This window comes from Ambystoma mexicanum, chromosome 7q (assembly GCF_040938575.1).
Source record: "Ambystoma mexicanum isolate Mex_15411 chromosome 7q, UKY_AmexF1_1, whole genome shotgun sequence".
Lineage (NCBI taxonomy): Eukaryota > Metazoa > Chordata > Amphibia > Caudata > Ambystomatidae > Ambystoma > Ambystoma mexicanum.
This window is the reverse complement of record NC_090941.1, coordinates 941,819,844-941,834,451: the sequence shown is the minus strand read 5'-3', so window position 1 is coordinate 941,834,451 and position 14,608 is coordinate 941,819,844. Positions and strand designations below refer to the sequence as shown.

The window sequence follows — 14,608 nt, the reverse complement described above, 5'->3', positions numbered from 1 at the left end:
ATTTCTCACTAATCAACAATGTCTCGTACAACATGGGAAATTCAGTTTAAAATTATACAGCGCTACTATTATATCCAGGTCAGAATGTTTGCGATGAAGTTAGCTATGTCCACGGACTGCTGGAGAGGGTGTGGAGAACGAGGGACAGTAGGACATCTGTTTTGGACCTGCCTTGCAGTTCAAAGGTTCGGGGGGCAGCGATGGAAAGACTGAATAATGTCTTTGGGCGCCCAGACTTAGGCCAAACTTATATGCTGTTCGGAGTGGGTGCAGAGGATTGGCACGGCAACGTTAATCCTGTTAGATTATTGTATGTCATATTATTCCCTGCTCCTAAAGCCATCCTTCTCAGATGTAAATCCCTTGTGGTGGGACTGGATATGAGCATGTGTGTGAAAAATTGGTATCTAGACTGTGTGCACATCAAAGAGAAGCATACGCTAATCGCCATGGGTCTGACAGAGTATCGCGCTTATGGGAACTGTTTGAAGATTATGTCTAATCTCTTTCCCTTTTTCAAATAGGAGTGAACAACCTAATGATGTATACAATGATTGGGAATATCTGGGCTGCCCTCATGTATATGGATGTGATTGGCTAGCTCTATCCGGTCTCATCATACTTGTCACCTTGGCCATGTGAATTGGGTTTATTGAATTATTGGTAGCCTGTATAGATGATTAGATGCAGAGCTCTAAAAGTTGAAGAGTGGACGCTCTACCTGCTGACTGCTCTTAACTATTTATTTTATCCCAGCAGATACTTTTCTTCATTTCTTTTTGCGGGTTTGGGGGAAGGGGAAAGGGAAGCGGGGGATGTTTCTTGTCTTTTTGGGAAGGGCTGGATGGAAGGGTGGAGGGCATGGTTTAAGGACGACTGGATTGCCTTGTTGTTGATCTGGTTTTCAGAAATGGCCTCTCCGGCCCGTGTGGGTGTATTATTATCTACAGTATTGTTGTCTTCTTCTACACTTTTTTTCCTTAATTAAAAAAAAAGATTTTTAAAAAAAAGGGCTTTCCTAAAGAGGCAGTCAGATTTTAAGGAACTTCACAAAACCAATACAAAACAAAACAAAACAAAATAAAATTAATGTAATGTGAGAAAATGCTCTCAGTGGCTGTGGCACAAGCCCTCCTGCTCTTTCCTAGTGCAGATGAGCCATGATCCGCCCTCTAACAGCCAAGCACAACCTAAAGATAACTAAGTAGTGAGCCGGGCACTTTATCTGGGCAATGAACCTCCCCAGAGAGTAGGGAATCTGACTGGTCAGCCGAGCTCTCGCGCTCTCTTTGGTTGCTGGTGGGTCTGCAAGACTGCTGAATCATGGAGAACTCTATGTTTGGTTTATCACCTGAGATCTGCCAAGGAAGACAGAAATGTTTCTCGTCTTCTGGAGCGCTGACACGCCCTGTATTATCATGCATTTATTCTCTAAAATGAAGCTTTGTCTTTTCCTGACAATTTATAAGCAGCCATTTTCCATGATATAATTCTGATATGTGAACAGTAGGCGAGTGGGAAGATTGGACAATGAATCAGGAAGGAATGCGAGGCGTGCAAGCTAACCATGTACAAATGAAACTCTTATTGAAGGCTCGGGATTCTAATGTGTCATGTGTTTACGCAAGGAGCAGAATAGAGTGGAGTTCATAACACAATGATGGCTGGCAATAACACATGATTCATCATTCTATCTGTGGAGATGGTGATACTGCAGGTTACATAAACATGTGGGTGGGGGGCACTTCAATGAGAAGTCCAGTCAGGAGAATAATGAGCAACCTACATCTGCAGATGCATATGGCTGAAGCCCGGAGAACATTAGCCCACACATTGCTCAGACACACTCTCTCTCTAGACTAGTATTCCCAAGACAAAACACATGAATGCAAGGATTCTTGGGAGGGCAACATCTTTCAGCACATTCTCTTTCCACTTAGTTGGCAAGCAGCGTTGAGTTATAGCTGACCACTAAAACTGTACTATTGAGCCAGTCAGACAGTTCAGTGAATGAAGCCATCACAGATGAGTTTGGTTCTGCAGGTCACAGGCGCGAAAACAGGCAGTGCCTTTTATCTCGCATAGATCGCTAAATTGAATAACATTAAATTACATACTATTAGATGTGTTAGGTACTATCTTATTGTCAAAGCAAGCACTTAACAATGGCAAAGGTCAGGCTTTGATAATAAATATTGTACAATTATTTTCTAAAGCCCCCAAAGGAAAAAACATGCCTACCCTCTAATTTTGCAAAGCTAGAACTCTTGTCTTTGCTAATGCTTACTATTGGAGATTTCCCCTTGAAGAGAATTCCCAATTATTATACGTCATGATGTCTGCTGCTCTGCTACGCTTCCTGCTTGATCTGCAGCCTTATTTGTGTTATACTTTCTCGGATCAACACCTATAATGCATGCAACATAAATCCGCCATGTCCCATTTGCATAGGTTTGAATCTTGGTTATTTGCAAAGTGTGCAACATACCTCCAGAAACTGCCCAACAATACATCCCAACCAGAAATCAGCACATTTCTAAGTTGCAAACCATTTGCCAACAGAGGTTCAAACATCAACAAATCGGTGGTAAATTGTTCGGCGTATGGCGCCTGTGACAAAGTCATTCATAGGCTTTAGGCTAGGGAATGGGGTGACTCTGGGGGCCACAGACTGCCACACGCTTCGTAATGCAGGCTCTGAGGGAGGTAGATGGGAAACTGCCAGAGCTCAGCACCCCGTTCCTAGCCTTGTGTGCACGACCAGTCAGTCTAATAATTAAAGTGTTGTTATGACAATAACCATCAGGGTAGTAGTGAAAATGCAGAGAGTTGGGAAGAAGACAGATGCTCTGGGGGCACCCAAGATAAATTGAAAGACAATTGGTTTGCAGAGAGGCAGAGGTTTTTGAGAGCTGCTTGCGGGGCAGACCACAGACCTTGCCTGGCCCTGTGACTGACCGGCAGGATAGCATTGACATTTGCACCGCCATATAGTCGAGTGGATTGCACAAATAGAATGCATGCGAAAAAGAAGGTAAAACAGGTTTTACCTTGACACAAGATTCAGTTTTCCTGGGAGGTTCTCCTCACCAAACAAATCCAAGCCTTCAGGCATCTGTTCATAGATGTTGCCTAATTTTGCTGCAGCCGCCTATGCATACTAAGACACCAACGCCATTCCTGCTGCCTGCCTGCCAATTCCATCTTGGCCATGACTCACTCTATCCATCAGGGTTCACGCTCCCCCACTCAGTGAACCGGGTGATAGGATCGGGGCATGTCAGACTGCACAGTCCTCACTGAGACCACAAGCACCAGCTTTCCCCTTAGGCTTGCTGCTGCCAACCAATCAGGCCTGCAGGGGCTCCTGGAAATATAGGGGCGGGTCAAGCAAGTCATGTTCTCAAAGTAAAGGGTCACGATTGTTATCTGTCGGGTCCCGATTGTTATCTGTTGGAGTCCTGGTGCATCTTACATTGCCAATATGTTTGAAATCCTGCTGGCTTACACTGTTCACCGGCATGGCCCCAATTAGTCAGGTCTTGCCACTATCTCGTCAACAACGTGCCAGCAATTTGCCACAGCAAGGTGGTGCAAAGAATTTACCAGAGGGGGATACACTATCAAGCTCACCTGCACAGCGACTCCTTGCACAACCAACTCAGTGTCCTAATTAATTGCATATATGCAGTCAACAATGCTTTTTGCCTCCACTATACGATTGTGGATCATGACCTATAATTAATAGCGTTTACTACCAAAGCAAAGGGGAAGGCGAACTGCCAGTATTTTCAAAAACGTCTTTTTAGTAACTTGAATCTCTATTTCAGGAGCCACATATCCCGACGACTTGATCATCCTCGAGAAGTGCCCTGTTCCAGGCAGCTCTCATCTCCACACGTAAAACGAACTACTCTCAAAATGCTTCCTGACGCTCATTGCACCCAAAAACATTTCTCGTTAAGATACATTGGGCCTCATTACGAGTTTGCCAGTATCCCCGCCAGGATACAGGCAAACAGAATTTACATTACCGGCACTTGGTCCTCCAGAATAACCGTGCAGGTAAGGGCGGTAAATCCCCATCCCATTAAGTCCTGCAGGACTCCATGGGGGGATTTTCCGGTATTACCGGCACTGGTATTACTCTGCCAGTAATACCAGAGGTTTTTTACTGGTAGGGAGCTGGATTTACCTCCAGCTCTACCAGCAAACTTGTAGTTGGCCTGTCCGGTAAAAGTGCTGGTAAGCATTAGTACCGGCACTTTTGCCGTATAGCGGCCAACTTATAATGAGCCCCATTGTCTCTATGCCGGCCGTTTTATTCACCTGAGTTTGCTAAATTATTCTGTAATGACTAAGGGCCTCATTACACGGAAGGCGGTAATGGTTAACGGCCACCGTTAATGGTAATGGTGACCGTTAACCATTACTGCCTTACTACGAGGTCCCTTAGCGGGTTGGTGCTTTAACGCCTGCTTTTTGCAGGCGTTAAAAACCAACCCGCTAAGGGACCTCGGAGCTAATTACGGCACCGCAAAATTGCGTGCCGTCATTAGCGCCTTCCCCATTCCCATAGAGCCCTATGGGGCAGAAATGGGAATGGGGAAGGGCAATGGCGGAAGGGGGATTTACCGCCCCACCAACCTTGGAATGGGGCGGTAAATCCCCTTTCCGCCAAGGCGGTGCCGGTATTTTACCAGCATGAGCCATGGCGCTAATAGCGCCATGGCTCACCGCCTTCCGTGTAATGAGGCCCTAAGCCTCATTGTTCATTAGCACCCTGGCAGGGGGCACTGGCCAATCAGAATGCTCGGAACGCAGGCTTTATTGTCTGGTACCAGCCTGCGTTCCGAGCACCTGAGGTGCTGCTAGCCAGCGCTTCCTTCCCTTTTTACCCCTTTTTACCCCTCCCACTGCCTCCTAGCACCCGCGTAGGAAACTCCATGGGTGCCAAAAGTGTGTATTTTGTTTAAAAAAGAAACCTACCATTGTGGCACCGGCACTGCTTTGCAGAGTCCGTTTTCAATGTTGATGACGTCACAGTCATCAACATTGAAACCGGTTTTAGGAACCGCTGCGCTGGGCTGGGCTGGGCCGCACAGCAAAGGTAAGTTGCTTTTTTTTTTTTTAAACAAGACACACCATTAGCACCTGTGAAGGCAACTAAATGGGTGCTAATGGTGATATGCGCCTTGACGGCGGGCCGACCCTGTCGGTAACGCCACTGACCCCCTCGTTAAGGCAACCTTTCTTCGTTCAGGCCCTTAATTTGGGCAGCAGGCTGTTACTGACATGGTTGACAGGGTCGGCCACTGCCTCAGGGCATATCGCCCCATTAGAACCAAAGGAAAACATGCTAGCCAATCAGGAGTGCCTTCACTCCCGAAGGCTGAGACCATCTTCCTCATTTCTCCAACTGTCAAGACTTGCCACAGTGCCCCACCATCTTTCCCAACTCTAGTCCTCACTGTCCGCTGCCATCTCCTCTCTTGTTACCCAAAAAGCTCCTTGACCGAGCCTCACCCAACAGGTCCCTGTTACCTGGACAAGCTTCTGCTTTCGCCAGCACGGCTTCTGCCTCCATGGAAATGAAAGAGGGGCTTTGCTTGGAGCCCTGGCTTCCATTTCTTTGAGTACCATCCTCACTACAATCAGCAGGAAATGTATTTTTTTTGTGAGAATTAAACTTTATTGACATTTCAATCATAACAATACAAACATTTGAATGAGCCTGGTCGCATGACCTCACCATGCTCACTTGAGCTCCCCACTCTAAGCTTAGACAGGCGATGCAATCCCCGAGCTCGAGTTCATAACTGCCCCCCAGCCAATGTTCAAAATTCCCACAAACTCCCCAGTGTCCTTTCTGACACCCCATCCCCTCTGACTCCTCTAGTGCCCCGATCCCCCCACCCCCATGTAGCTCCTTGCACCTTCTTTGGTAGGCTGCCCACACCCAAGGTAGTCCTCCTCCCTGCAAATAATCTCATGCCGCCTCAGCCAAATATACCATCGTTCCACCATCGGGTTATGCTTCACCCGGGTTTGCCACATTCATGTCACTCCCGGGGATGGATGGCCAAGGATTCCACGGCCAGATGTCATCAAACCCAGCAGTCTTTCCCCTCCCAGTACTTCACAACCCCCCACCTCTCAAAGCTCGACCAAAGGTACCCATAGGCCCTCAATATTGGTTCCGGACTCGATGTCATACATGGCTCACACCTTGGCTATCCGATCTTTTTCAACTGGCATCCTCAGACTCTTCCACACCTGAACAAGGAGCATCTAGCTGCTACCAACATTACCTTAACCGTGTGTCCGACCCCTCCTTCATCAGCCTCCAGAGAAGAGAAGCAGTCACGGGTAAAGTTCCCTGTTGATTCGATCAACCCCCTTTGACAGGGTTGGCCACTGCCTCAGGGCATATCGTCCCATTAGCACCAAAGGAAAACATGCTAGCCAATCAAGAGTGCCGGAACACAGGTTGAATATCCTTGTAGAATCCCTCCTTCACTCCCAAAGTCCCCCTTCGCCCCCCCTTCGTCCCACCACATTTCCAACAACCCAGATCGTATCCCTTGCACATCGTTGCCAACACCACCGGTGGGTAATGGCCACCTGTGCAAGACTTTTAGGGCCTGATGCAGATATTGCAAGGAGGCCGTCAAACTCGCAACCTTCCTGCACATTGATGCCCATATCGTCCATCTCTCTCTCTAGATCATGGCCCCACCTAATCCTGGCTGGGCGTAGGTCCCTAGCTTCCGCTAGCAATATCCCCTTACATAGTTTTGAGCAGGAGTCTCTCGAAGTCCATCAAACCCCTCTGAAAATTCTCCCCCATCAACCTTCCAATAGAATTCACTTCAGCTGCAGGTAATGCAAATTTGACAGTGTGCCCATCTGCAGGCCTTCTGCTAACCTCTCTATTGTGATGAAGGCTCCGTCTTTTCACATTTGGCCCATACTGCTCAGCCCCGCCTCATAACATAATTGAAAAGCCAATGGTTCTGCAATCCCGCCCCGCAATGGCGGTGGCCAAATGCAACTCAGGGGGAATGGCCATGTGGACAACCATCTATTTTTAACTCCCTCCCGTTAGAACTTCCAGGATGGGATGATCTAACACCCTCCTCAGAATACGGGAACAGGGAACACATAGCCACTCCCCTAGGGGAACGGCCAACAAGACCTTGTTATCCAGCGGTACCCATTGCATCTCCGATGCTGGGTCTAGATTCTCCACCAGCACCAGAAGCTGGGCCGCTTTGTAGTAGGTCAGCACCGGAAGCTAGGCCAACAAGACCTTGTTATCCAGCGGTACCCATTGCTTCTCCGACGCTGGGTCTAGATGCTCACCAGCACCGGAAGCTGGGCCGCTTTGTAGTAGGTCGGGAGGTCTGGGAAACCCACCCCACCCTCCTCCTTTGGGAGGATCAACGTCTTATATGCGATTCAGTGTTTGGCCCTTGACCACAAAAGGTTCAACAGGATTGCCTTGACCTCCTCAAAAAAGACTTGGGGAGCATCTGAAACAGGAACAGCAATTTGGGTAATACTACAATTTTTATGCAATTTAGGCACCCCATCCACGTAAGCCCCAGCCTACCCCACCGCTCCACATCCTTGCGCACTGTTAACCATAACGGTGAGTAGTTCACTGCGTAGCAATACCCTGCTCACTTATACACCTGTGTTCCCAGGTACCGAAAGTGTTCACCCGGCACCTGGAACGGGAGCTCCCTTACGTAATTTCTCTATATTCCAGACAACCCTCCAAACAACATGGCTACTGACTTATCGAAGTTAACTTTAGAGCCTTATAGTTTCCCCTAGTGCGCTAAGCCCTCCATAAAGTGCGGCAACGAAGACAACAGATCTGTAATGTACAGCAGGACATCATCTGCAAAGAAGCTCATTTTATGCGTACGCCCATCTCAACCGTCACTCCATTGATCCCCTCTGTTTTCCACACCCCCTGGCCCATGGTTCCATCACCAATGCGTAGAGCAAAGGTTCCTCAATGTAGCTGGAACGCCTGCGCCATGCTCCCGTTCACCACCACCCTGGCTGTGGTTTTAAGTGCATAGCCGTGATCCACTGCCGCCATCTCCCCCCAGGCCTATTGCCGTTAGGACTTCCCCCATGAAGGCCAAGTTACCCTGTCAAACGCTTTCTCAGCGTCTAAGGCCAGCAATAGGGCACCCTCCCTTGCCACCTAAGGTGCATTGAGAATATGTAGCGCGTTCCGCATACGGACTGCTCCCTGCCTATGCAATATAAATCCGGCCTGGTCAGCATATATCTACCCCGGTAGATATGACTCCAGGTGGGACACTAGCACCCTGGTGAAGATCTTTGCGTCCATATTGAGTAACGAGATGGGCCAATATGAGGCGCAGCTGGCTGGGTCCTTACCCGGTTTCGGGATAACCGTGATCAGAGTGTGGAGAAACGTTGGTGGGATGGACCCCACCCCTATTATGGAGTTAAACAGTTTAGCCAGAGACCCTGCTAGACGGTGCTGATACGGTTTATAAAAATCTGCAGTGAATCCATCCTCCCCCGGGCCTTCCCTGCCTTTAGCTTGCGAATCCCCAGCAACACCTCCTCCCGCATCACCTCCCTATCCAGTGTTTCCCTGTCCTCTGGTGCCAGGCTAGGTAACACCACATGCTCCAAGTAACCACGACTCTCCTCTTGCCCTACTGTCCCCGACTCGGTATAGAGCCCTGGGTAAAACTCTGCAAATTGGATTGGGACCTCTTCCCCTTTTTCCACCATGACCTTGTGTGAGAAACCTGAAGATGTCTCCCTAGCTAGTCTCCAGGGATCTGTCATCCAGGTGGCCTGGATACGGCCATCACTATTGGATCCAGTTCCTGGGGGTGGACAAGTGAGGGAGGATCACCTGGATGGGGGGTCGTTGGGAATTGGGACACCAACAGGTGAGACGTGGTATCCCCCTTCTTTCAATGCATTTTCCCCATCCTACCACGTAGGATATTCCAAAACACTGCCCCGCCCCTTTTCTGACACAAACACTTTCGCACAACACGAAAGACAATGGACTAACAGCAGAGCCATTTATCTGATGTGTCCCAATACAAGGGTCTGGCAAAGTCAGGCAATTGAGCAGAATTACACACACCTGACGGCCCTTCCCCCTTCCCCACAGGGATGAAAGATGGAGCACTAGAGCACAGAACGAGCAAGGCAGACCGCACGACGTGAGAGCTAACTCAGCATGGCAGTTCAAGAGGAGGCGAAAGACGGCGAATACGGAGAGGGTGACGGAAACATAAGTTCACAAATAATAGCCAGAGTGTGTTGCAGCATATTTCTACGGTACATGAGACGACCCTCCTTCGGTGATAACCAAGCCGGGGAGAGATGCAGGTCTCTGTAGTACCAACCTTGACTCGAAGGAGAAGAAAGCCAAGCAGTTCATCACAGCTGGTGAGTCGAGGGAAAAGTCGATAAGAAACCGAACTGTGTTGAACGAAAAATAGCCAACAGTTAAATTTTACTTTGAAAAGCTAACGAGGGGGTAAACCAGCAACAGAGGAGGCTGGGAGCACGTGGGTGCTGAGGCAGGATTATTCTGGGGGATTACCCGATGGTAGAAATATACCGTAACCAGAAGTCCTTGGGAGGAGGCGAAAAGAAGTCAAAGTGTTCATACAGGGGTCTTGTAAAATCCTCTGTACCTTCGAAAATCTTTGACCAAAAGATGAGTGCGAAGTTAAGGGAAATTAGTCCCGTTTGGTGAAATGAACATGTATTTTGCAAAGGATTAGCAAGAGTGAACATGGCAGAGGGACGCTAATGAGAAGGGGCGAAGTCTAAAGTCCTGTGATGAATTGTCTATAACCATCAGCGAGAGTGAACCCGGCAGAGGGAAGCCGACAACCAAAGGTCAGTGAGAGTGAAAACAGCAGAGGGACTTTTTATTGAAAAGAGACTTAACCATCGAAGAACCTGATAGCTGATATGGAACTGTAAGCTCGTGCTGGGAAGGCTCGAGCGTATGCTGTGCCAGCTGGAAGAGAACTGTGGGCTTGTGCTGGGAAAGCTTGAGCCTGATTTACATATGGCTGGACCCCTTTTGCAATGGCACAAACGGGCTGAGAAACAGTGTGTGGAAGGTCTCCCAGAGCACTGCAAGTGGCTCAGATGAATTCAAAACCTTCCACCCATCACTTTGTTGGTTATAGTTTGTCTCCCTATGTGAGAGAAGGTATGTCCAGACGTGTGTCCTTTGCTTGCAGCGGCACAGGGAACCAGGCTGCACCTCACTGATTATGCCCAATAAGGCAGACACATGTCTGGGGTTGCTTGTGCTTCCATGCAAAGGGGAACTGGATTACAGTTCGGGCTGGGCTGCTCCTATTGCTGGCAGTACCTGATCGATTTGCATATGACTGGACCAGTTTAGCAATGGCACATCTGGGGTAAGAAACAGTGGTGTTGAAGGTTGCCCAGAGCAGTGCTAGTGATTCAGATTAATTCAAAACCTTCCAACCATCACTGTTTTGGTTATACTGATTCCCCACTGGAGCACCACTGCCAGAAATCGGCTTCTATGGCGTACCAAGCATACCCCTGTACTGGTGATCTGTGAAGTGTGGTTTTGGAGAAGCTGATACACCCATGGATCAGGCAGTCTGTCTGGACCTTCTACATGTTTGCCAGTGCTGTTGACCTGGTCCTCAAAAAGCTGGCCAGCTTGAAAAGGAATATCCATGATGGTAGCCTGTACATCAGAAGCTAAACCTGACAGGCACATCCAACTATGACGTTAAAACTTGCCAAGGTGGACATCTCCCGAACAATCCAGTCTGCTGTGTCTGTCCAGGCCAGAATGGATTATGTCTATATAGGCTTCAAATCCATCTTCAAGGCCTCCCTTCTTTCTACAGGCAAGTGATCGATGCACTTCTCCACAACCTGCCTCAAGGGAAACTGATAACAACCCAGGGTTGTAGCCACTATAACAGAATGTAAGGCCAACAACCATAAGTAAACACTGTACTTGGTATAGCATTAATCCTATTTGAATCCTTGACTGTTGGCAAAGTATCAAATGGATATGGTGTGCTTCCTGATGTTTGCAGCATGGACCACCAAGGAATCAGCTGCTGGCTGGTCAAAATAAGTAGAGGAGGTTAACTGCTCATTGGCCTGTATTTCCTCAGAATGTTCCTGTTGAGAGCCAGGACAGACATTAGCTTTATCCAAATGTCCATAAATGAACAGAAATGGCTGGTCCTATTTGGGGCCTTTATACCACATAAGTCAACATATCTTTTTCGCTCTGATCTGCAGAATCCAATTCATGGATGTCCAAAGGATTTGACCACCCTTCTCATAAGGCCCATACAGTTGACACATTCTGCATTAAAGCCCATCTATGCCCTTTCACTTAGGAAACCTTGTGAGGTATCTGAACCGCTGGCCTCTTGGCCCTCCCTTAGAACCACATCAAAGATTCTGAATACTCAAAATCATGTCGGGCACGGGAGAAGTGTTCACACGAGTCTCCAAAGCCAAAATCATCCCCCCATAAAGCAAGGCATCCACCTTTCTATGCAATCCCATTCCCATTGTAGCGCCTTCCACATCGAAGCCCACCAGCCTCTAGTTTACCTCTGGTGTTCGGCGCAGAGCCATACTTTCTCTCAACTATATGGAGTCAGTGGAAGTATCATGCCAAAAAGAACCACTCACATCTTCAAATCCCTTCAAAGAGAATGGCTGAAAAGACCAGTGCTGCAGAGCACTGAGAAACAGGCTCTCTGGCCGCTTGCTGCCCAACCAACATGTTGGACAGGGGCACTGCTAATTGTTGACGTATGTCAGCAAACATAGCTAACATCTTACGCTTGAAGGACACCACGTCCCCAATGCTGCTGGTAGCCAGGGCTCTTGTAGTTCAATAACGACTGTTTACCACCGACCTGATAAGGAGATCCCTTGCAGAGCCATCAGTCATTTATTTATTTTTATCTGGTTATTTCAAGTGTCTAAGTTTTAATTATCATGAAGTACTTCCAGGATGAGATATCTCCTCACGTCCTTTTTCTGGGACAGATGGAATCACTCTGGCTAGAGGCCCTCCCTCATGAGTGCTCCGGGTGTACCCCCTCTGGTTCTGAAGAGCCCCTCCACAGGCAAACTCTTCTCCTTAGCTCTCTCCTAGCATATCAACAGCTAGTATTCATGAGACCACCTAGCCTTTGATCTCATACACTGGCACACCTCACACTCCTTGCAAGATTTCATGCCCCCAGTCTCCACATGCAGCCGCCACGAACATCTGTGATTCCATGTTCCCCTGACACTTGTTGTAAGCCTTAAAACCCAAAGGTTTCTTACTCATTTTGATAAAGTATTGAAAGTATCCATTTACAATTGTAAAAGAAAACAGAATTTGAACTTGCTGGACTTTTGGAGCCAGCGGCTCATAGTGTTCTGAAGCCCTGTGGCATCAGAAAAGGTACTGTTAGCCAGCTTCATTTATACTATGGGACACATAATTTACCGTAGAGGTTGCGATGCGTGTCCTTGCAGCACTGAGGCATGATGGAGCCACTTGGTGTTGTGCATGCGAAATTCAAATAAAAAATGGCCCCGGTCCCAGGCTGGATATTTCAAAGATAAGGAATCTACAGAGAAGATAGTGGGCCTCATTACAAGTATGCCAGTCTGCCAGAAACATGCAGGTAACGTTTCCGGACCGGCATAGTCCGAGTTTGATGGTGGGGTGGCCGGAACTACCCCGGGCTCACAGCTACAGGTAATAGCAGCACCCCACCCTCAAAAACTGACAGTATTACCAGCACTGGCATAGGACTCCATGGAATGGGGAGTAACTGCCCTTACTGGTAATTGGAATCTGCTAGTATGTCCGCCAGACCGAGTGTCAGTAACAGTATTACCGGGATACCGCTAAATGTATAATGAGGCCCAGGTTCTTTTAGTTACATGTGCTTCAAAAATGGATGTCTATTCTGCAAAGACTACTGCATGGTGACAACTATCAACATTGAAATGGTAGAAGGACTCTCATGCTTGCTGAATGTTTCGTTTAATTTGAAGGTTTTAGGTTTTAGATCCTGAGGTTAAATGGAAATATCAATTTAATATGATAACATGCACGGCTAGAGCAAGAAATAAACATTATCGGTACTTACATGACAAACTTATTCTTCAGCATGTGTTCTAACCTGTCCTTTAAAAAACAAAACAAAGATTAAGCATTACTACAAATAAGCAGGAAACAATAAATCACGGGTTTCAGAAAAACTTCAAGTAGCCTCTCAGTGGTGTGTTTATTGGAGAAAATTTGCCATACTCCTGTAAGAAGAAGTTGCTTTATTTCAGTACGGTCAACTCTATCTACAACACAACAATGGCATACGGTATTCATTTTTGGCAAGATCCCAATGATTTCAAGGACTCCACCTTACCGACATCTAAAACACAATGCTTAATCCTTAACTCGGAACATTGATATATTTTTTTTTTCCAAGGTAATCACTCAAGACGGTGCAGAGAAGACGTGCCCATGTGCACATATGTACACATGTATTGAGGCCACATACATAGAAACGAAGCTAGTAAAAAGCAGCAAGGATCACTATATCCTTACCATGCTCTTCTGCTTTCTCCCGTCCTTCGATCCCATGCTATTAAATGCTGCTACTGCTTGTTTCATCCCCATGTATTGTTCCTTTGTCTTTTACAACATTTTTCCCTAGAACACATTCTTCTCCTTGACATCTAGCATATGCCACATCAATATGCCACTTTCTTGACATGGTGTACTTGCCATGCAAGTGGCCAAAATAAGGAGATAAAGGTAGAAATTGGCAACACTTTTCCATTTAAAGGCAGGAAAGTTAAGAACAGGAATAAGCACCTTACCACAGGGGAAGAGGCAGGTCTGGGTGCCAGAAGGGGTGAACGGAATGCTATAGGGCACTGTTTATGCCTTTGTGGGTGGATGCTACGGATTGCGTCGGGATCTGAAAAGAAGCCCCCCCCAAGACCACTCCAAAGCTGTTTCACTATCCAACCAGTTTGGGCTGTCTCCGGATCTGATAGACTTCAATGCTTGCCTAAGCGGGGGCGGTCTTTGCCCAGCAGAAAGAAGCAATGACAGTTTGTTGAGTAGGTTGGGGTCTGTAGACGACACTTCATTTAGTCATGGTCCTCATCCCTAGTACCAGCCTATCCTTTCTTTAGAGAGAGTCCACAATTGGCAAGACTCTTGTGGTTTTCTTTTTCTGAATTCCTGACTAGTTTTCAGAGATGAGCAGTGTGCACAGGCCTTCTCTAGGATTGTTTTTAACATTATTAACAGATGATAAATATACACAGAGTGGAGGGTTTCCACGAGAGATGCGCATATTTTCTGGCGTCTTCTTCGTCTGTAACTTTCGGAGCAGAAACGTGAATCATAGCATTAAGAGGGGTGTTCCCTCAGCGGCTACTTGTATTAAAGTAATAAAACGTGTTTGTTAAGGTCCTTAGTTCATCGGAAATTCCCACAGTAGGCCCATGAAACATATGAATATTGGGAGGATGAGACCTTTCT

General features: G+C 47.4%; 1 protein-coding gene across 3 annotated transcripts in view; it reads right to left on the bottom strand.

Moving 5' to 3' along the window:
• Positions 1-14,608, bottom strand: part of NARS2 (asparaginyl-tRNA synthetase 2, mitochondrial) — an 803,364-nt gene that overhangs the window by 312,759 nt on the left and 475,997 nt on the right. For all 3 annotated transcript variants that reach the window (XM_069639926.1, XM_069639928.1, XM_069639927.1), the window contains exon 9: positions 13,203-13,240. In XM_069639926.1, coding sequence (XP_069496027.1) covers positions 13,203-13,240 — 38 coding nt within the window. The remainder of the gene's footprint in view (positions 1-13,202; positions 13,241-14,608) is intronic.